Source organism: Aulonocara stuartgranti (genome assembly GCF_965226115.1).
Source record: "Aulonocara stuartgranti genome assembly, chromosome: 11".
In the NCBI taxonomy this organism is placed as follows: domain Eukaryota; kingdom Metazoa; phylum Chordata; class Actinopteri; order Cichliformes; family Cichlidae; genus Aulonocara; species Aulonocara stuartgranti.
The window spans coordinates 4,379,819-4,402,797 of record NC_138947.1 but is presented as its reverse complement, the minus strand read 5'-3'; the positions used below and the strand labels follow the sequence as shown (position 1 = coordinate 4,402,797).

The following is a 22,979-nucleotide window of genomic DNA, read 5'->3' as shown; positions in this document are numbered from 1 at the left end:
ATTTATGAGCACTCTGATAGGTCAACAGTTTGTCACCAGTTTCAAACCTTATTTAACACCATATTATGTTAATTTTTATAAATTATGCCCCCTTTTTTTTTAATTGAATTATAAAGCAGAATGATTTAAAGTATGGCTTCAGAGTGGCTACCCTACGAGGTGTGGTGTCCTCCTTTTTTCAGTCAGATTCACCCGTTGCTCGTGATGTCTGGGGCAGGTTCAAACCTGAAGCTGGTATGCAAGTTTTGCTGTTGTTGACACTTTGATTTGCACCAAAGCAGGTGATGTGGAATCACTGCTATCCTTGAAGTGTAACTGACTTTGTATTGTGCTGTGATGTTCCCATGATTTGTTGAGCAGTGTAGATAAAACTCCAGCTGCAACATAAAAGTGTGATATACAGTGAATCAATAGTTAAGATCTTTAGGTACTTTGACAATATTTTGATGCTAAAGCTTTTGCACTTGAGTAGGAGTCTGACTTTAACACAAAGACTCAAATTCCAGATCTAAAATCCCTGCAGCGAACCTGAGTGACCCAAACCTTCTCAACTCTGCAAATCTATCCAAGGCCTCTCTCAAACTAGGTCTCCATGTGCCATTCGTTCTCTTTCTTCCATCTCTTGTGTTCTTCTCTGTCCCAGGCCCAGTGCCCACCACTGACCGAGCACACAGAATAACCAATCCCCTGGCAGCAGAGCCAGTGCCACCCCAGCAGCAGGCGGCTGGCATCGGTGTTGGCCCATTTATTTTGCTGGGTAAGGGGGTTGGGAAACTTCGCTGACCCGAATCAATCCTCTTTCTGAGAGCTCATGAAGCTGTGAAGCTGCAGGGACTTTGGAGTGGAAGGACCGGGCTGCAGGGACAGGATGAACGGTTTAAACATACGCAAAACTTGTTAGATTTACCCCCCTTAGTTAAAAGCATCTGTAATCTGTGTGAGAAATGTCCATGCAGGGGTCTGTGCTCGCTTTGGGGAAATGTCTCGCCTGCTTGGAGTTTATGCGTAAGTAACTTCTCTGTGGTTGAAATCTACATGTGCGCCTATCGCCGCTTTCGTGCATTTGTTTCTGTTTGTTTATAGTTTAGCAGTATGCCTCATTGTTTCATACTGTCACTGTAAATGTTTCCCTCTCTGTCGGTGTTTCCGGAGCTCGTGTCCTCTGTTGTTGTCTCCCGACCGTGAAAACAAGGTTTCTTTTCTTCTCCACATCCAGCCCGAGGAGTGGGATTCCAACACTAGGGGATCCGGCAGTGTTTTTATTTTGTTAGTGCAGGAATGTGCAGAGGGAAAGGGAGACAAGTAGAGGAGGGGTCGTGTTTGATACAACAGGAACGAAACCGAATGGGGCATTTTGATGGAAATGGAAGTTTTTCTTTCCTGCCCCCAAAATGTTTCTTCTCTTGTTTTCACCGGAATCACCCAGGAGCGGACACACGAAGCTGGAGGGTTAGACCAGAGTGCTGCTCATAAGCTCGGCGACGATCTCTCCTCATAGCAGGGACTCCCGCCCGACTCGGTGCATCTCTTTCTAGGAACTGTGTAATGATTCTGTGCACCCACTCCCCTTCCTCCCGTAAAGTGAAACTGGAGGGTTTTCCTCGTAAGTCGCAACTCCTTTTTGCGGGGAGGAATCGTACAAATGTGCTGTGTAGCAATGTTCAGGCCATACACGTGTTTGCGCTGCGCATCCTGCATCAGGCTTTGTTTACGCGCGTTCGCGCCTGCGTGCTCTTGCTTAGCGTTTTTTATGTACTTACAATAATAACAGGAGAGTCTGTAAAGCTGCTTCTGATTAACAGTTTGCACAGTAACGCGATGCGTTTCTCATATGCACTCAAATGTGGTTTTAAGGTACTTTTACTTTTAGTATTTGTAATTTCAGGCAGTGAAAAAAGAAGCTATCACTACACCCGAGTTAAAATTACTTCACATTTTACATGTAAAACATGATCGTAAACCTTTAAGCAAAGATGCAACACATCATTAACATATTCATGAAAGTAAACTGTCCGGTTTTTGTGCTTATCAGCACTTTTTCCGTTACTTTTTATGCATTTGGCTGATAATCCTCTTATCTTGAATGGAGCACTTGTGTCATTTTTTTCATTGAATTCAAGTATCAGCAACTCATTAGTGATGTGCTTGATATCATTTGAATGATTACTGACAAAGTAAAACTAAACTAAATATTCTTAATATGTTTTTCATTTTTAATGAATTATTTAATGCTAATGTTTGAGCCCTAAAATGTTCAAACTTGAACTTGAGACAATACCAAAGAGACAAACTTGATGATCTCATTCTGGGAGGAGGAACATGTGCAGCTGGGGGTCACTGCACATGTGCTGGAGAGTTTTATAACTAATGTTGCGTTAAAGGGGGCGGGGCCAACCCTTCAGTTTTTTGTCTTTCTTTCTTTCTTTCTTTCTGGTGAATATGCAAGGCTATTTTAAGAATGTATGGTAATGTGCTTTACAGATGGATTTGATGTGGGTGTTTTTCATTTGTTGGATATATTTTGACAAAACGTTACAGCAAAGGCAGTGTTTTTTTTCAGCAGCCTTAAAATATCAATGACATATTTTGGCAAGTATGTCATTCATATGTAGTACTGAGCCCAGTTTCCAATTTGGAATTTAAAATTTTTAGCCAGTAATGATGCAGCAAAGAAATGTCTCAATGCTTCCTAATCTTTCAAACAGCTGCTTTGAATAGTGCAGTGAAATGAAGCGGTGCTGTCAGGAAGGCATGCGTGAAACTAAAATGTCCTTTGTGTTTAAAGTCACACAGTTCTGAGTTTGGATGAACTCAAACAGGGCGTACGATGGCAGTGAAACTGAATGTTTGTCTGGCGCTGAATAAAACAGGATGTCCTATCTGGTCAAAGCTTAGACAAAAGAGTCTCCCTGCAGGTTCATGAGAAGGCTGACGTAAATAATCATGTGCAAAGTAGAAGTGACAGCAAGTCGCAGGCAACTTGAGTAACTGTAATCCTGAGGAAGTGTCACCGTGCTGCTAGAGGTGCGATTGGTTTTGCTGAGGCATTACGGAGTGACTTCCAGTATTTGACCAGTATCACAGACATCACTGTGTTTACCTCTGTCATGAGGCAATCATGGCTTGACGATGCTGTCAGTGAGCGCATCCTCTCCAGAGGATGATTCCTCCTGATTCTGGTGGTTGTCATCTGTTAACGTGCAGCATAATTCCCTCTGACCAAGTAGACTTTTTCATGTACAGGAGATTTTGAAAAACGTTTTAAATTTTACTGACATAAAATTAATATGACACTATTTGATAATAATTTGAGGCAGAAATCTACCTCAAGCATCAAGTGAAAGAATCCAGCAACACAACCTTACTAAGACACACAAGGAGGATAAACTAAGACATGAGTATTGAAACAAACTACAAAAACCCTGTCAGTTTAAGCTGCCGAAGATCAACAAAGCAAACAAAGGATAAAATAATAACTAAACCCTCTTAAAGAAAACTAAAATTCAACAGCAAAACTGCACTACAAAATATCACCACTGCCAGAGAAACATGGTGCAGTCCAGTTAACAGGTCAGCACTATTTAAATGGGCAGCAACGACCCAGGAGCTGTAATTCAAACACAGCTCGAGTACAGCAGCACTGAAGAAGGTAGCTTAATCTGTGCTTCTCAAAAAGATATGACATGTTATAGAAACAAAATGTTTTAGGGCTATTTCTTTATTTTGTCTATGTATATTTTAAATGTTCTAAAAGAAGGAAGGCCATATTCTGGGTGCAAGGGGCTGCTGGCGTAACTTTTCAGTCATTTTTAATTTTCTTTTTTTTACTGAAAGACAAAAGCAGCAGATCAGTGGAAGTCATCAGGATCACTCCTCTGAGCGGCATGAATGCGTGTACCGCATTATGTAACAGTCCATCTCATGGCTGTTTAGACATGTTGAAAAAAACCAAAGAAGTTTTGTCATGGTGGTGTTTGAGGAAGTCTCAAAGTCAGTGAGGACCGCGAGGTTAAAACCTCAAATATATTACAGGTCTGCAGAAACAAACCAAACCAAAGTAGCCTTTGGTCAAAAGTGAGTCATGATCAGATGCTTTTTGTTATTTCATTTACCGAGGTAATGTGATGCTTAATTTCACGATAAAGGGGTTTTTTAACAAAAGAGAAAAAAGCAAATTGGCAGCTACAGTGTTGCTGAAATCTGTCAGATGTTTCTGCAGTCTTCTTGTGGAAACTCACTGAATACTAACCTGAACAGTAAACATGGGGCTAGTCCTGCAAGTCATATCTATAAGGGTAGTGAATAAGCCACAAGGGCAACAGAGATCTGAGCAGAGAGAGATCATGTATGTTTTAACAAGCTTTATTTAGGCTGCAAACATTTCACTACAATTCCATATTTTACTGTTAACAGCAAGACACCCATAGCTAATTGATATTTACTACCTGTTATCATCAAACTTCTTATCAATTCAGTTTTAGTGTTTCATGAAATGAGAGCTTAGAAGGAAAGTTATAGACCAATTATTACTCAGTAATTAGGTCAGTATCGCAGTGACTTATATGAAGTAGTTTTAAAATGATTTGCATTTTTTAATAACATCCCTAAGGAATTTTACAGTTGTAATAATCATTTATTAATCTATCTGTTTACAGGTTTTAGATGACCAGCTTTTCAACTTTGACCCCTTTCTGCTTGTGTTTTGTTCTATACTTACCACGCTATCTTTGGAGGCTAGTTAGGTGTAGAAGTTTCAGTCTGGACCGTAGTGGTGGAGCACTGGCCTACTGACTGGTCTTGCACTTGATCCAAATTGTACATCTCCTTAAGAGCTGAGTCATAGTGTTACACTGCTGTGTAGGTCCAAAGGGTTGGGCAGCCCTGGAGCCAAAAACATCTCCAACATAAAGGAGGGAGAGTTAATACCAGGTATGTCAGTAATTATTGTTTGTGCCTGAGGCAACAGCCACTTCTGTGGCTTCATAACGCAGCACATACTGAGCTTAATATAAGCTTACACGAGTTTTAACGAAGTGGAAGTTGTTTTTTTTAAGCATTTATGGAAATGGCCAAAATTTAGATAATATTAGTCTTACTTAATATGATAAGCCCTCACAAAGCACTATATTTTGGACACAAAGTTTGAGAGAAAAGCCGTGCAGAGGACATGCAAGCTCCCCACAGAAACACTCAAACCCTCGCCCTGCGCCAACTGTGCTAAGTATAGCACCACCGTGCTGCTGGTTGTGTTTCATAGTATATATCCACAAATATAATCACTTATTAACTTTCATGTTAAAATACTGCACAATCATAAACATCAACAAATGCTTAAAAAGTACTACTTAACAAAAAACCCCAAAACTGCACTTATAAGTCAGTGGTTGAATAAATGTACTGTTTCTTTCCACCACTAGACCCACGTTACTGATTCACAGGACTTTACTCTTTCCCACGGTTACTATTTCCTCTTTACCGTCCTGCCTCCATTAGTTTCTACTTGACTTGACTGGTTTTCATTGAAAGCCATGCCCTAAAGGGTATTCTGCTTAATAGTCTCTTTTTACTGTAGATCATGTTGTATCAAATAATACTAAGAGAAGTGAATGAGGACATAAAATTATCAGTAAAGTTTTTATTGAGCTCATAAATAAAAGCCAACAGTTATTTATCTATTTGTTTGTTTGTTTATTTTGCAAACAGAGGCCTCATCCTCTGCTGGTCATTAGGAGGAATGCAGAAAAGTAAAGTCCATAAATGTGCTAGATTATGAGTTTTACATTCTTTTACTTTTATGACCTCTATGCCATACCTTATACAAAACCAACCATGCACGTAAATAAATAATTGAATAATAGAATGAATTTGTAAATTTCTAGTTTTGTCATATTCAGTCCTTCATATTTCAAGCCTGAATTCCAAAACTGTTGTAGTCCTTTGTAAAATGTAAATAAAAATGTAATGTAATATTTTGCAAATGTCATAAACACATTTTTTTCCACAGTTCCATTTATAAAACATATAAAACATATCAAATGTTTGCTAAAATGGTAAATTTTCAAAGTATTTACAATTTCAGGGGGGTGGCAACTAAAGGCTGAAAAATGAAGAGAAGTAAAAACAAGCAGGCTGAGGAACATTTTTCTCCTCATTAAATGGGAGTAGGTCGGCAACATGACTGCGTGTATAAAAAGAGCATCTTCGAAGGACAGAGTAGTAAAGATGGGCAGAATCTTCAAATTGTGGAACAATTTCAGACTGAGTAAAATTGTATCTCATCGTCTGCAGTACAAAATGTCATTAAAAGACTAAGAATCTGGAGCCTGTCCCAGCTGCCAGGGGTGAGAGGCAGGGTTCACACTGGACAGGTTGCTGTTCTGTCACAGAGACAGACAACCATTCACACTCACATTCACACCTGTGGGCAATTTACACTAACAAGTTAACCTAACCCCACTAACTGCATGTCTTTGGACTGTGGGAGGAAGCTGGAATACCCAGAGAGAAGTTTCAGTCCCCATGCATGTAAATACATTTAATATGGAAATTTTTGCTCCTACCTCTCTGGGTAAATATGAGTATATAGCCTCCCTATGTGTACATATACAAATATGTGCAGTAGGGAAACTACCAAATTTGCCATTTTGGGCGCGGTTTACACCAAACCATTGTCACTGTCCATTCAGCAGTAGCGCGCGCTCACAGGGTGGACACACATGGCTCGTGTTGTTGTTACTCCTGCGATCCACGTGAGCACGAAGCGGCGCTTCCTACTGGCTCGCGTGGGAGAAGAGAAAAGGAGGCTGTGTGGAGACCTTGCACAGTGAAGCCGAGGTACGGGAAAGTGAAGACACCCAGCCCTGGTTGTCGCCCACAGGAAGACTTCAGCGTTTTTACGCGGATTGAAGGAGAGGAATCCCTCCCCATGCCCGAGGGTCGCGGTACGTCTGCGCATTTAGAATATTTGTGTTACACACACACTAAGATTTCATTCTCTGCTTTTGGTCTCGCTGTCCGTCGCTGAAAGGTTGAAGTTTTGCAGCTGAGACTCTTTACAGCAGAGACTGTTGTTTGTCTGCAGCTGGAAGTCCAGCATCTAGACCGTTTTTCTTTTTCATCCAGCTTGTGTTAGGGTAGGAATTCTTGGAATGTCGCGTTTAGGAAATTGGGAAGAAAAAGAGGAGAAAACAGAGAACACACGTTGCTGAAGAACGGAGACAGTTATTATGAGAATTAGCTGCATGTGACCAACATGTTTTCCCGAACCGTTTCCCTGGAGATGTGTTCAGGCGAATACTCCTGCAGTGTTTTTCCAGCATGGATTTTTCCACATTGTAAGAACTTGCCAGAAGAGCGAAACTTTTTTCCCCCACGACGATTCAAAGAACTTATGTTTCTCGCCAAAAACAACTTAAAAAAAAAGAAAAATAACATAATAGAAAAAGAATTAAATAAAGGTTTAAGTTTAAGCTTCACGAATGTTAGGAGTTGTGGCCTTCTGTGTTTTAATAAAAGAAAACCAGATTAAGCAAATGAATAAATAAATTTGATCAGAAAATATAAATGTTTCTAGAATAATTGTTGCCTATGTTTAAAAACAAACAAGTTATTTAGTTTTGGTTTTGGCATTGCTAGTCTTCCCTACAGTGGAAGATCAAAACATAAGTGTCTTTGACAAAATGATTGTTGCTTTTTTACTTTGTCTTGGAGCCTTTATTAGCAGTTTTATTAAGTTTTTTTTAATTTTATTTCGACACTGTATGTCCTCCAAATACGACTATGCGAAGAGTAACTGTGTTTTGTGTTTTTAACAAAAATGAATTGGTCAGAAATATTAGAGGAATTCTGCTGTCTTTTGGATTTAACAATAGTTTTTGTGCAGCAAAAGATGTGTGTGTTGCACAAAATGAGAAGTCTGACACCTGAGCAGGTATTTGCAGGCTTTTTCCCAGGTTAGTTGTTTAGTTTAGACATATTCATTGTTTTTGGCAGTTGCTGCCTTATCTCAGTTTGGAGTCAAGCCGGTCCTGTTTTCTTTTGTATCATGTCAGCTGGTTTCCATTTGATACTGCATTCCCTGGCTGACTCTTCTATTAGATTGTGCCAAGTATTCAGAACTGGGTAGTTCAATGGTCCACTTGAATCAATAATGCAATAGAAATGAAAGAACTGATAGTGATTTAGTGTTTTGATCTGGCACAGGAAGTCAAATCAACATGTTTCATAACAGTGCGCAGTCCTTATGTGGCATGTAATCTGTTACCAGAAAAGGCGTGATGAAGTAGGAACACCTAGGAGAAGCATTGCAGCGTGACTTCAACCAGAGGGAAGTTACAAAACATATCACATGATCGAGTGAGTGGACGTTCTGTCTGCAGGGTTATCCCATTATGTTTCAAAGTAACCTCAAATACTGAGTCAGGGTTGCGTAGTTCATATGTAACCGATAAACACAATCATTTGTTTTTATGTTTCAGTTTCTTGTTTTTTTCCACTTAAAGCATTTTTGGATTATTAACAAGAAGCCTGCGTACCTTGTATCTAAAAAGCATTTAAATCTGTCATAATCTTGAGTCACAGAGCAGACGCCCTCTGCCTTGGATGCTGATGGGGACATTAATGTTCTCCAGTCGTCTTGCAGGTGAGCATGAAGCTTTCAGGCATCAAGCATGATTGAAGCCACATATTTGGGCTCACTTTTCCACGTAATGTGCAGTACAGACTATAGTCAAGCTTCCAGGAATTAGTGCATTTTTTCTTTCCTCCATCGTGTCTTCAGCATTACATCATTATATGCTGGATGCTCGGAATCAAAAGCCAGTTCCAGTTCTGTTTTAGAGTCACATTCCTGAGAAATTATCACTTCCTTTTATGTTTTTTGGACAATTTCTTTTGCAAAGAATGATGTCAGAATTATTGCAGTAGAGCATCTCCCCACCTGTATAAATTTTATATTTTATATTATCTTAGAAGACTACTTGTAAGCAGAATCAATAATGGCACTAAATAAGAGTACAGTTTTGTCAGCATCCATACTTATCACTGACACTCATGAGACACAGCTTGGTAGTGTTTGGTGCTATAAAAGCATCCACATTTAGTGTGTGGGTACTTAGTTTTGCTTGTGGTCATTCATTTTTCTATGAAAGTGGTGAAAGATGTCCAAGATAACGTCTTCAGATTGTTTCTTTTAATCCGATAGAAAGCCAAAAACCCTGACAGAGTGGAGAGACGACTTCCTCTGAACAGAATACCTCTGACAAATAAACTGAATAAGTTAGCTTAGGCTTTAAGAAATGTCACATATTCCAAAATAATATTTTATTGTGTTTTCTGGGGTGAATGCTTTTCTAATATATTATTTTCAAATCGTGGGTTCTATATGAACCAAAGCTGAAAACATTTAGCTCCTATACAAACCAAAGCTGAGGCTTTAGTTTGCTCTAAATCGTCCGTTTGAGGCAGTTTATGCCATGGCGAGGTGTCTGTCCACAATAGAGAAGAATTGTTCCCAGAGTATTGGCCAGATTTTTAGAGAAACATGCACCCAGACATCATTTATGGGTGTTCACGAAATTGCAGTCAAGGTCATATTTGCCAGTTTGCAGGCAGAAAGCCTGTGAATAGAGATGGATTGTGAGCTGAATGAGCTATTGTGTCATTGACATTCTGGTTTCTGCTCCCCAGTATGATCATCTCTGGCATACTGCTGTGGCTGTAAGCACAGAAGCCCCGCCCACCTGGTATTCGAACTTTAATTTTGAAGGTCCGCCAATGAGAAGAAAAGTTGGCTTAACAATAGCTTTTATCTGAGTGGGTGAGAGAATGATATGGAAACAAAAACTTTATGAATTGAACATGTTAAATATACTGTACAAAATGATGTATTTAAAATAAATGACATAGGTACAGATGTGGCACTAAATAAGAGCACTCTGACATAAAAGTGTGCTCTTATGACCAGTTAAATGTTTCAAGTGTTACAAAAGAACACAAGAAAATGCTAAACTGAATTCTTTGGTCTTTTCCAAATAAATAAGCTAGTCATTAATACAAAATCAGTTCTAAATAAAAAAGCCGTCTTCGCACTATATCGTTTATTTTGCGCAGATTCAAGCTGTCTTAATTCAAGTGGGCAGTCAGCCTCATATGGATCAGATGTGTGACTTGACCAACAATCAGATATGGTAGTGAAGCGTGACCCAGCTGTTCAGCTGTCTCTCTCCACTCCATGTATAGCTAGGAAAGTGCCGTCTGTGGAGTTGATAATGAGGGTCAATTACTTTAATGAGCCACTTAAAGTCGACATTTTCGACTCTGCTTTACTGGCATCGTGTCTTGCCACAGTATATCCTGCCTTTGTGGAAACTTCGATGCAGTGTGGAGTGCGGGCTGCTCAGCTTCTTTGCCAGGCTTCAAACAGCCAAAATATCTCCACACTGCTGAATTCCTCTGACCCTTCTTTTCAACACCTCAACTTTTGATCCTCGGGCTGTGTGAGTCAGAGCATCGTGTTTGGTGACACTGTCACTCCAGTTTTTATTTACACTTCCTGCTGTCATTTTGTCTTTTGTCTCGTTCGCACTCCTAACCTGCTGGTGTCTGCGGCTGCAGCAGCTCAAATATTAGCACAGGCGCTCCTCCTACGCTGTATGTGTCGGCCTAACCCGATGCGGCTTTACCGCTATCCCAACAACATGATCGTTCTGGCACAGCACAATTCTCAATGAGTTCAGTGAACTTCATAATGACAACATTGTCTCATATATCTATAAAATTATTTTAGGTTAAATATTTAGTTTTATCCAGCTCTAGTATACGGTAGATTAAGTGTTCTAGTGAAATTGAACCACTGATCTGTGAGCATGTAGCTTGATAAAAGACTTAAAACACTAAATCGATGTTTAAAATAGTTTTTGCGCATAATAAGCTTAGCGTGAAATTTGCTGTACACCAGTTTTTCTGCTGGGACCTAATGTGACACAATCAGACTTTGCATGTGCTGAGGAACAGTTGAGTTTTCCTAACTTGAAAAACTGGTTCCCTGCTCATTGTTAATTTTCTCAAGGGTCGAACGCAAACAGGCGGTTGTAGCCTGTGCGGGCCTGTCCTCTTGGGTGGATGCTTGGAGGATGAAAATCATCACAGCAGACTGCATTACTCATAAAATATGTAATTGTTAATATAAATGGGAATGGTTGATGGTGCAATAACCGACGGCAAGCCCTCTGAAATGTTTACTGCATGTGTTCTGTTGGGTTGTCGTCTTCTGTCCTGGACGTGTTTGAGCAGAGCCTGAAGATGCTGACAAACACTGTCACACGTGCAGCGCAGAGTGCACGTGCATAACTTTGTGGGAAATGTGCAGTCTGACACCTCAGGCCAATGAAAATGCCCGAGCAAGGTTTATCACAATTCACAGTTCTGGAAAGAAAGTGTGGGTGCCTTTAGCGCTCACAGACAAGCACATGTAAACACCTCGCGTGTAGTGGACAGGGTGAGAGTTTGGGAGATATTCTTACTGATATTTTCACAGGATTTAAACCTTTTCTTTGTTCCCGTCTGTGTTAATGAGGCTCAATGTTGTGTGTCCAACAAACAAATTTCTGTGTGCGTTTTGCCATCTGAACACATCCTTGCAGAGGGCTTCCCGAAAGGCTCAGTTAATCTGTCAAGGGAGCACGGCCTCAGGAAGAAGGGTGGGGTGAAGATGAGGCTCGAGTTTTGAGCCTGTCATGGAGCTGTAGTGTCTTTGGCACATTCATTACTAGATTACTTTTCCTCTTGTTTGGTTACATCCTCTAATCCAGGGGTGTCAAACTCAAATACACAGTGGGCCAAAATTCAAAACTGGAACAAGGTCGCGGGCTGACGTTAATATTTACTGGAAAAAAAAATCTAGATATAAAAATGAATCTTTTCTTATGGACTCAAACAAGTTTTGCTGAAAAACTGAATATGGAACAAGCAAATCTTAATACTAAACAATATATATAATAGCAGTAGGCCAGCTCTAATAGTAATTTGGTTTGGCTTCGCGGGCCAAATGTAATTAGGCTGTGGGCCAAATTTGGCCCGCGGGCCAGAGTTTGACACCTATGCTCTAATCCAAAGCTGTGTAGAAAAAAAGAAAAAGGTGGCACTCCCTCATTTGACTACTTATCAGCTTTTTCAGGCGCTGTTTGTTTATTGAGTGCTCAACATGTTGTGCTGATTTGGCTCTGGTCCTGAGCTTCAGGCTACAGGTGGATGTTGCCTCTTGTGTTTGATGTTTGATGCTTTTCTTTGAGCCTGCACTGAATGTGAACTGGGAACCCATTCAAGCTTTCTGTTTCCTAAAATGGTTATCTCAGAAATGTTCTTTTAAATGCATTAAGTCAGTGTCTAACATGGAGGTGACTGAGCCTGTGTCCCACTGACAAAAGTATTGCAGTATTTGTACATTTGCATTATTGTGGACCTGATGTCTTTGGCGACATTCCAGAGAAAAAAGTGGATTTCTGTTCAAATATTTCTTTCTGTTGGAACTTCACATTAAAAGCATTTACCTGGCAAATGTTTAGTTCACTTTTATTATAAACTAGTAATAGTAAAGAGCTCAGGTCTTGGAGACACAAGACCTTTTGTCAGTTTTCAATATTCGATCAGCTTGTAGTATTGCTTGGAATAATTTAGCAGACATAGCAGGCAAAGGCGAGAGACAGACAGACGCAGTCTGGATTCAAACCCAGGACCTTCTAGCTGGTGCTAACCATCGCACCACCGTACCGCCCAGCCCCAAGTAACAGATGAACAGGAGAGTGAAACTCGAGTACTTTAAACTAAAGCACAATCTTCTTTTAAGGTCTCTACCATGGAGCAGGATAATTTACGGTAGATATCCTGTCACATAACTCCATGAGAAATGCTTCCAAAAGGCACAAATGCAGGCTGGAAGCCTTATACTCTGCTGTGGATAAAGACACAGACACCTGGAGATGTGACGGCCAAGTTCTGTTGTTCTATTCTTGTTCTATTTCTCTGAAGTCTTCTTCCCTCTGCATAAGTGCCGCTGATGTGTTGTAGTGCAAAGTCTATGCAGACGAGTCCATACACTCACAAAAAAATCGCCATCCATGCGAACAACAGCACGGACCTTTGGACTTACACTCTATGATGAAATTTGCATCAATCGGACCGTAGTGGACTTCTGGATGCAGAACGTATAATCAGTGTGAAAAAATCCCAACCCATAGATTTGTTGGGAAGGAGGAAATTATCCACAGAGGCCAAAACTGTTTTGTGTACCAAGCTGTAAATATGCTTTTTAACTTTGTTAAACTTTAACATGAGAGTCCCAAGAAGAAGGCTGGGACTCTTCATATTTCATTTCACATTTAAACATTGACTGATCTGTCTAGAATTCAATATAAAAACATATATCTTTCACTTGTTTTGGTCCCCGAGGCTGAGTACAAAGAATTAACATTCGCAGCATTCACACACCTTCCAACAAAAACACACCTACATCTCACACTAAATGATTGGTGGCACACTGCCAATGATCTGAATCTAAATGAGCTTTTTTTCTAGGTGTGAACCTTGTGGCTGTCAGTAGCTTTTATTAACTCAAGCTCTGTGGTATTATAAGTTGTTTGTGTGCAGCTATGCTTTCCAGCCATAGTGAATGCAGGATTTGTGCCAGCGTGCTTGCATGCTAGTGCACCGAGCACTTGAGCAATGGTGGGACTCTGTTGTATGTGTGTGTGGGTGTGTTTGTGAGATGCCTCATTTCCATCCAGTGCAGCGTGTAACAGTCATCCTTTGGTCCCTGTACTCTCAAGGCTTTAGCCTCCACAAAGCGCACTTTGTCACTGTTAATAGGCCGGGGCCTGCAGCTGGGGTGCAGTAAGCAGCGGCCCCTTCTTGTTGCTCTCACCCTGCCAGAGGGGATGATGCTCAACTGGACTGAGATCTGGGGAATTTGGACACCTTGAACTCTTTTTCATGTTCTCCAAACTACTTAAAAAATTTGGAGTATGGTAACTGAGGCCAGAAATGCCCTAAACTAATTCAAGATTGAGCCTAATACTATTTCATATTTGCTGGGAGATATTTTAGTATTCTTAGAGTATATGCATAGTGGGATAGACTTGTAAGGTGCTAGCTTTACCGTTTGTCAGAACTTCTGTTTCAGTCACAATAGTCTTTGCTGTGCACGTTTAACCTGTTTGAACAGTAGCATCAAACCTCACCAGGCTACACAGGTTTTATCACTCCTGTGTTTGGCAGTTAAACGTGTTCTTCTTTCAGGTGCATTACTTCAACTTTCAGAAGGTGTTAGTGCAATACATATTACCAGACACGGGTAAAAACAAGGCAAAAGATACATTTTTGGAGAAGGAAATGGTTAGATGTTGTTAGATACAATGCAGTCATGAGCATCGGTAGGCTCCAGCTGACCGTCCTGGCCTTCCTATCTTGCTGCCATTACTTCCAAAGGTAAATAATGCTGCTATCTGTCCACAAATTGTTAAAGAAAATCAGTCTAATTCAGACTAGGCTGCCCTCTTCCACTGCCACATGATCCAGTTGCAATGCTCACACTCCTATTGTGAGCCAGTGGGCAGTGGTCAGCAAGGCTGTGGCTCACACAAACATGTTCTTATTACATTTTTGCATTTGGTCACAGGCCTCTGCAGCATGACAATGCCGGGCATTCTTTAAATCAGTGTCTGGGTAGGTCTCAAGAGCGACGACAATACGCGATTGTTCTCAGCGTCTGCTCCAGTCCACAGAGATGTCACACTCGAGGACTCTGTAATATAAACTTTAACGGTGGGGGCCATCAGATGAACCAGTTATCCGGTGTGGTGCATTTGTGCGAGTGGATTTCAGTGGATCAAAGTGATGACCAAAACAAAGCAGGTGGTCAGATTTAATGATGAGCACATCATCATTTCCTTCAGTGCCCTAAATTACAATTCACAATAGCTGTTAGCCACTTTCTGTCTTCAACCTTTTACTGGAATTTATTTTCTGAAAATAAAAATAAAAAATCTTGATGATGCATTGATGATGCTGCAAGAAGTGCATGATTTTATTTTATTTATTTGGGGGTGAAAGCTATGTCTTTTATCAGTTAATACTGTGCATTTAATTGGTTTTAAATTACAGGTTTTGCATGCAATCAGAGTAACACCAAGCAACCAGCAAATCTGATCATCACTTCATAAGTCATGTATAAATATTTTAACAATAAAGTCTCTGACACTTAATAATGCACAGGTGTATCACCAAACATCACTGTTGACTGATAGTAACCAAAATTGTATGGATAATCATAAAAAATATTCTTGTTTTTTATGGGGAGCCAGTGTGAGGAAGTCAAGGTTTTGGTCTTATCTTGGTGTCTGATTGTGTGCATGTCTTTGTGTCCCTGCAGTGTTTCCTGTGTGGCGTGGGATTGGGGCCAGTAGTGGCATTGGGTGGAGCCAGGGCTGGGCGCGCTGCTTGAAATGGGACCCGAACAGAACAGACCTAGCGGCAAGAATACCGGTGTTTGACTACCCCGTGTGGCTCGTCCTCTGCCGTGGGGGGCGAGCCAGGCTCAGGGAAGTTTGTCAAAGAGGGAGGGGTGCCATCAGGCTTCCCGCAGACATGCTTAGCTTCAAACTTCCTCAGCTCTTTGACATCCACCAAGTCCCCAAGGTAAGAAAGTAACCTGGTGTACCCAGGTCCAGTCTGTTAGGACCGTATAACTGATGGGAAAAGGTGGTGGGTTGGTTCTATTCCTTAGATGAAGGTATTCTTAAACTCTTAAGGACTAAGAGGTGAATGTAAATACATATGAGACGAATAATCAGCCCTCCACTCAAGTTTAAAGCATTTGTGGCATTACACAGCATTTCAGAAGGTTAATTGCAGAGAAGCTGCAGTGCTTTATTATTATTATTATTATTATTATTATTATTATTATTATTATTATTACTATAGACATCAGTTATTTGTAGAAGTCTTCAGAGAAATGATTTTGTCAATAGTCGTGTCTATAAAGCCAAGCATCCGTTCTTCTGTTTATGTAATGCATGTTTATTTTTTTCTTACTGTCTTATGTAACACCAGGAAACGCTCAGGTTTGTCTGTCAGGATATGACCCGGCCTGACGAATGACTCGAGCCTCAAACAATAGCGATGCCAAGAGATATTTTTATGCTGTGTAGTCTTTCAGTTTGTTCCATGTAAATGAGCCTATGATGCGCTACAGATGAGTTTGCAACCTGTTTTTTTTTTTTTTTTTTCTTATTTTTTTGCTGTTCTTGTAGGATGATAATTATTGTTTCATCAGGTTGCATCATTTAATCAATGCACAGGCACAGCAGAGAGTAATATGCTTTAAATAAAGTTGTTTTTTTCTGAAAGGAGGGGGAGAAAATTTATTAATTTGATCAAATAATCAGATTGGTTTGTTTTAGTTAGTTGTAACTAGTTTTAAAACTTTTGAAAGCTCCTAATTGCAATATTTTCACCACACATTTAAAAAAGGACCACAGTGTGCTACACAGTCTAAACTGTGTGGTAAATCCACATTTAGGATTTTGTCTCACTTAACCTTAATAATAAATTGCATAATATTATTTTTATACCGCCGTGTTTGTATTTTTACTTCAAGGCTTTTATTTGCTTCCACGATCAGGATTTCATCGTGTGATTACCTCCGAACCCTGACCCACTGCACCTTGCAGCCTTGCAGACATACAGCCAGTTTCACAGACGTGCATTAAGCCCAGTCATAGACATAAAGTAAAGAAATCTCAACTGAAAGAAGTTTAGTTTAAGATTAGGCTTAATCCATGTCTCAGAGACTGAGCCATAGTGTATTTGCACACAATGGTTCTGCCATATGAGTGTTAATCTTCACACTTCAGCAGAAAAAAAGTTTGGTAGCTGATTGTGGCTGTGAGCCTGTCAGCAGGAGCCAGAGCCCTGCAGTTCAAGCATCTGCTTTGGCTGCCGTCCTCCCTTCTGTAGTGACCTTATCTCATAAGTGACAAATAGTTTGCATGCAGCAGTTCTGCAGCATGGTTTCCAGCCATGAGTTCAGTGTGTAGACTAAAATTAGGCCCCTGGTTTTCTGTTATTGGAGTTTAAAAAGTTTTTTTTTCACATATAAAAACATTAAAAACTGTTGCTGGGATCAGCAACATATACTCCAGTTATATTGTTCTACTTTATTTTTTGAGTTGTGTACAGTCCGGTAATACCTGTAAAAACCGACAGCCTTTAATATAAAGTTCGCTGGGAGCCTGGTGTGATGAATAAAGTAGATCTCAAAAACCCAATCATAACATTTAACGTGTTACCATCGACCTGAACTTTCCCTTCAACTCACTGTAGTCTGTGCTGTACTGTAATCTGTGTGAACTGGCAGTGATATTGGAGCCCTCCTGCTAAATATTTACATAGTTGTCATCTTTGTTTGTCTTAACATCTTTTCCTCTTACAACATCCAGATGGATCCGGTCATGGATGTTTTACCATAAAGAAACAAGTTTTCACTACATACTGTAGTGAAAACAGTGGTGGAACTATATGCAGACACTTTAAGGGGCTAGATAAAAAAATAATTACCACTAGTAAAGTTCTGCTACATATTTTTAACTTTTTTTCTGTAGTTTTTGGTGCAAACTTGGCTTTTGTGGAAATGATCATTGTTTTTGAATGTTTCTTCCACAACAGATCAATGAAAATATAAAAATATCAGCATTTTAATGATGACTATCAAAAGGATCTAATAAGGTTTTATGTTTAGAGGAAAGTGAAAATGAACATTTATTTAATTTAAATACTCATATTGGCCTCAGAAACCCAGCATCATTAGGACTGTAGTGTAACTAAACGATACAGTGGTTCTGCAAACTCTCTGCTTACTGATGAAGTTTGATGATCAGCTTTTCCTTTTCGAGGATTGGCTGAATTTCACACCTGTCACCTGGATTGTCTGCTTGCTCCGCAGGTGTTCAGGGAGGACGGCATCATCTCTGGATACCGTCACCCAAGGAGCTCAGCACTGGACTGTATCCTCAGCAGCTTCCAAATGAACAACGAGACGATCAACATCTGGACCCACTTCCTCCCAACATGGTGAGTTTTGTTTGGTGTCCTTTCATTCACACCAGACTTGAACAAGTCTAGTTATATTCATGATCAAAGCAAGAGGTAAAGTGAACATTTGTCAGCGTTCCAGCTGTGTAAACACGACAGAGTTTCTAAGGATCACTGAAAGTCAGAGATTTAATCTTGAAAATTCTCATAGTGCTGGAGAGAAAAACAGACAGGTGGGGAAATGTGGAGGCTACATCTGGAAAATTCACTAAGTCTGAATCAAAATACACGTAAAGTCAGAGAGCTTTGAAGCTCACAGGATGTCAGAGAGAAGCAGTGACATTGCTAATTAAGAAACACAGTCACAGAGTACTTCTCTGTAGTAAATCTACAACCTGGAAACAGATGCATGTGCCAACATATTACACGGTAGCATCAGTTACATGTACCTGTATGGGGTCACATTTTTGTATATATACATTTTTAATTTGTTAATAAATTTTTGTAGGTACTTTCTGTGGCGTTTCTGCGTTCTCTGCTCTACCCTGAACTTCCTGACTGACAGCTACACCTGGCCGCTGCTGGTGTACATGATGCTCATCTGCGTTTACCCCTTCACGTCCAGTTGTGCACACACCTTCAGCACCATGTCCGCAGAGTCCCGCCACATCTGCTACTTCTTTGACTACGGAGCTCTCAGCCTCTACAGCTTAGGTAAAGAAACCCCCGGTGGTGGAGGCCTAAAAGCATTTTTGATGTTATTGTACATTACCAAGAAACAGGACGATCTTGAAATCATAAAGAGGAGTCGGTAGCTCTTTTCACACTCCTCTGAGATCACTCTTTATGACACTCTATTTTGATTGTTTCCCTGAACAGTCCCAAGGGGACACAGTGTGTCATTTTTAAGAAGCATGCCAGCACCGCAGAATCAGAGGGATGTGAAGTCTAACACTACAGTGTCATCACTCTGTGATATTGGCTTTGCTTCTTATACAGACATCAGTTCAGCTCTGTTACCTCCCCGTCTGCCTTTGTTAGATAAAAACAGATGGCCAAGGTAAAAAAACAACAACACTAGAGAAGACAACAAAAATGTATATATAAAATAAGTAACTACTTAGCAGATCTGTGTAAAAAGCAGAATGAAAATGTTAACTTTGAAGTAGTTGTGGATTATAAGAAGATTATTTTGTCCCAATTTTTTTTGTTTGTTTGTTTCTGGGAGACGTTCTGAGCTGTCGCATCCTTTTTACCCATCAGCTGTGAAAAGTTGATGGGGTATTGTCATCATCCTGCTTGGGTGGGAGGCGGGTGGTCAGTGTGGACACTCACCTTTGTGAACAGAAGAAGTTTGGTCAGAGGTCAAGTTTTCTGAAAATCTTGTGACTGTAATGACTCATCAAGGAAGTCACCTAGAATTGATACCAGATACTTGCTATAGCGAGCTATGGTCTTCATGAGTTATTTTTCAGCTTAGGGAGCAGCTACACGCAGCAAGAAATATCATGAGATTTCACTTTAGATTAATGTGTCACATGGTTTTGTGTCATCCTGTCTCAGTTTGAGTTGTCTGAGTTACAGTAAGCTAAAGCTACGTTACTTCATGGGTCATGCCACCCGAGACAAAGTCTTCTTTCTGAGCAGAGAAGAAGCAGCAGGATGAGCATTTGGAGGTTAGCTCTATCCAGGCTGGTTGTAGGTAGTAAATCTTTGTGCACGGGGGGGGGTTGAATGCAAAAGTCCTGATGCCACAGCGGTGTTTAATGTCTGGGGGTGTATTTTGTTTCTTTAGCGCATGATAGCGTTACTAGGTAACCAAATATCAACGGAGGAAACAACGTAATGCTCAGAATTTCATCTCTTTATCTTTTCCATCTTTGAACTACGTGAAGGAAAGAGGTTTGTTTATAGACAGTCTCCTCAGTCTCTCCATCTCCTGGTAAATAAATAAATGGTTGTAGATTCCACCTTAAGAAAACAGTTTAAAATATAACACACAGAATAATTTAGATTTAACGGGTAAAGGCCGAGGTGTTTGAAACACTCCAAACCACAGTAAAGTCAAACAGTTTGAGGTGGTTCTGTTTTATGAAACACATTTAACAGGCTGATCAACCATCATGCATCTCATTAAGGATGACTGCTCCTTTATTAAGGTCTATCCATAATAGTGCATGCGTCCTATACTAAGAGATGAAACGTTGCTTTCTTTCTCCTCTAAACTGTTTGCATGGTAAGTTCCGTTCCACAGTAATATTCAAAGCATTTTTGCTTGTGTTAGCCTTTGAGATTATATGGAAATCAGACATGCCTCACACTCAAAGCACATGGAAACAATGTTACTCTCCTTTCTGCCACTGTCCTGAAAGATGGATTGGGTTTTATGGCTCCAGTATTTGCTTGATTTCATAACCAGCTCTCCTATGAATAGTATTTCCCTCCCGCATGCACCTGCTTTTACAAGGAACTTCCACAAAGAGGGAACTGAACATTCCTGTTTTTTAAGGAAGGTTTGCTTGTTGCGCAGCTGTTCATTTGCAAACTCTTTCCCCACCGCCTGCCTGCATATTTGAGGGTGAGCACATACTAGAGCAGATCAAAAAAATATAATATTGTATTCTTCATGCATTAGTTGTAAATATATCAGGCGTTTGAGAGTATAAATGAACATCATTTTCAGAAGTTTAACATTTTCATTGGTCTTCGGAAATTTTATATGAATCTAAGATAATGAGAAACGATCCATTTACATAAAAATTAAAACTCAAAAGCATCAAATATTTCACCTTATTTTTAATAAATATATAGTATATTCAAATTAACTTAAAAAAATAATTTATGAAAAACCGTTCGATACAGTGCTTTCGGTTCGGTACGCATATGTATGAACAATACAACATTTGTAATTTATTTTATCAATTTTCCTTCTGACGATGCTGTCTGTGTTGAGCGCTCAGTGAATCTGCGTTTGACTACTCCGCCTAGGCTGCACTGTCGAGCGCAGATCCACTGAGCGCTCAACACAGACAGCATAGTCAGAAGGAAGAGCGCAGGGCAAGCTAGCAAGACAGAAGTTAAGCTCTCCTTGCAACATGGACCTCCCCCACTCTCATTCAGATCTGGCGTTTGGAATTATTTTGGTTTTCATGTGACGTATGACCCTGAAGGTAAGCGCGTCATGGACTAAAGTAAAACAGTATGTTGGATGTGCCATGCAATGCTCAATTACATTGGTGTGAACTAGTGTGTTAGCGCAGTTAGCTCGTTAACTGTTAGCTGTCTAGCCCCATGCACGGGGTGATCGGCGGTAGCTCGTTAACGGAGATTTGCGGTGTTGTGGCGTTAAGGTCATTTCAACGAGATTAACCTGAAAGCACTAGTGGGAACACAACGAATATGACTGCACATTTACATCATCCTAGTGCAAAGACAAAAACAACAAGCATGCTACTAACTTTAGCTGAGTCATTTAGACAGCTGTTAGCACATGATTCTCCTTATGCTGCTGAGAATATAGCCCAGAAGAAGCGGATAGTATAGCTTTTATTTTGGAAAGAGGCATTTCTCTGTAATAAACTCTCTTTTCCAAAGATGAGTGATTCCTCAATCAGATACAGGGCTTGCAATATCGCTAGCCCGACGTCCTGGGGCTAGCGATTTTTTTTTTCAGACGGGCTACCCTGCCCGTCGGGCTATTGTAGGAAGTAAAAATATATGTCAATGCTTTTGCATTCTTTCGGAAATGTAGCTGGGTAATTATGTCATTGGCATCGGTTAGCCACTGTCAATATGTGACATATTGAAATCGCGTTTGAATTTGCGCTTGTTTTTTTGCTTTCACTTTGCAATCGCATGAACTGTGTATAGAGAGCGACAGCACTGATTGGTGAGTGATGATAATTTGCGCACCAATTCCTCTGACTTTGTCTCATCAATCGTTAGCTTACTATGCAAACATGACAAGTGAAATCTCCGGCAGCTTACACATGTGAGAGGTTGATCGCGCAGAGAATCGCTGAGCATTATGTGAGTGCGTGTGTAAAAGCAGCAGGATATATATTGTAGCGGATCAGGGCTGTTCGGGGTTCTGTTTGTACAGTTATGTTTTGTTTATGTTGCCATAGTGACGGGTGACGCCCTCTCGCTGCGACGGTGTGTCCTTCCGGGGTCAGAGGGCGCCCTGTGGTGTTGTTGTTGCTGTGCTGTTGCCGCACTGAGCAGTTAGCTAGCGGCAGTGTTCTTCTGCAGATGTCAATAAACGGCTGTGCTCCCTGGCTAGCTCACGGGACGCAAGACCAAACGATACCTCCGTCTCCTCCTTGTCTGAGCTCGCCACATTGGTGTCAGAAGTGGGATGATGGTGGCACCCCATGTTCTGACCCGAGTGACTTTTACCCCGCCGGTCGTGACCGGCCGGTGCGCCAAAAGAAGGCACCTGGACATTTGCAGGACTTTGTGTGGGGTAATGGGGTCGTCGGGGACGACTGACCCCTTAGGTGGGGGCTATGTAGCGGGTCAGGGCTGTTCGGGGTTCTGTTTGTACAGTTATGTTTTGTTTATGTTGCCATAGTGACGGGTGACGCCCTCTCGCTGCGACGGTGTGTCCTTCCGGGGTCAGAGGGCGCCCTGTGTGGTGGTGGTGTTGTTGTTGTTGCTGTGCTGTTGCCGCGCTGAGCAGTTAGCTAGCGGCAGTGTTCTTCTGCAGATGTCAATAAACGGCTGTGCTCCCTGGCTAGCTCAAGGGAAGCAAGACCAAACGATACCTCCGTCTCCTCCTTGTCTGAGCTCGCCACAATATTTTAGTTCTGCTGAGCCAAATAAGACAGGTCAGGGTGAAGAAGTGACAGCCAAAGAAAAACTTACCACAAAACGGAAAAGTTATGACAAATCAG

General features: G+C 40.8%; 1 protein-coding gene and 1 long non-coding RNA gene across 4 annotated transcripts in view; both read left to right on the top strand.

The window, feature by feature from the left end:
- The first annotated feature begins 757 nt into the window (after positions 1-757).
- Positions 758-22,979, top strand: part of paqr6 (progestin and adipoQ receptor family member VI) — a 36,040-nt gene continuing 13,818 nt past the window's right edge. Inside the window, exons 1-5 of one of the 3 annotated variants that reach the window (XM_082552369.1) lie at positions 6,526-6,568; positions 6,690-6,941; positions 15,425-15,690; positions 17,996-18,123; positions 18,593-18,798. In XM_082552369.1, the coding sequence (XP_082408495.1) occupies positions 6,541-6,568; positions 6,690-6,941; positions 15,425-15,690; positions 17,996-18,123; positions 18,593-18,798 (880 nt within the window). In that variant the 5' untranslated portion in view covers positions 6,526-6,540. Of the gene's footprint in view, positions 1,006-1,236; positions 1,604-6,525; positions 6,569-6,689; positions 6,942-15,424; positions 15,691-17,995; positions 18,124-18,592; positions 18,799-22,979 lie in introns of those variants that run through there. The other 2 variants (XM_082552370.1, XM_082552371.1) reach the window with 2 other exon arrangements.
- LOC309717657 lies at positions 6,957-8,712 on the top strand. The gene is made up of 3 exons (XR_014279783.1): positions 6,957-7,334; positions 8,267-8,355; positions 8,581-8,712. It is a non-coding gene; the product is annotated as an uncharacterized lncRNA (long non-coding RNA).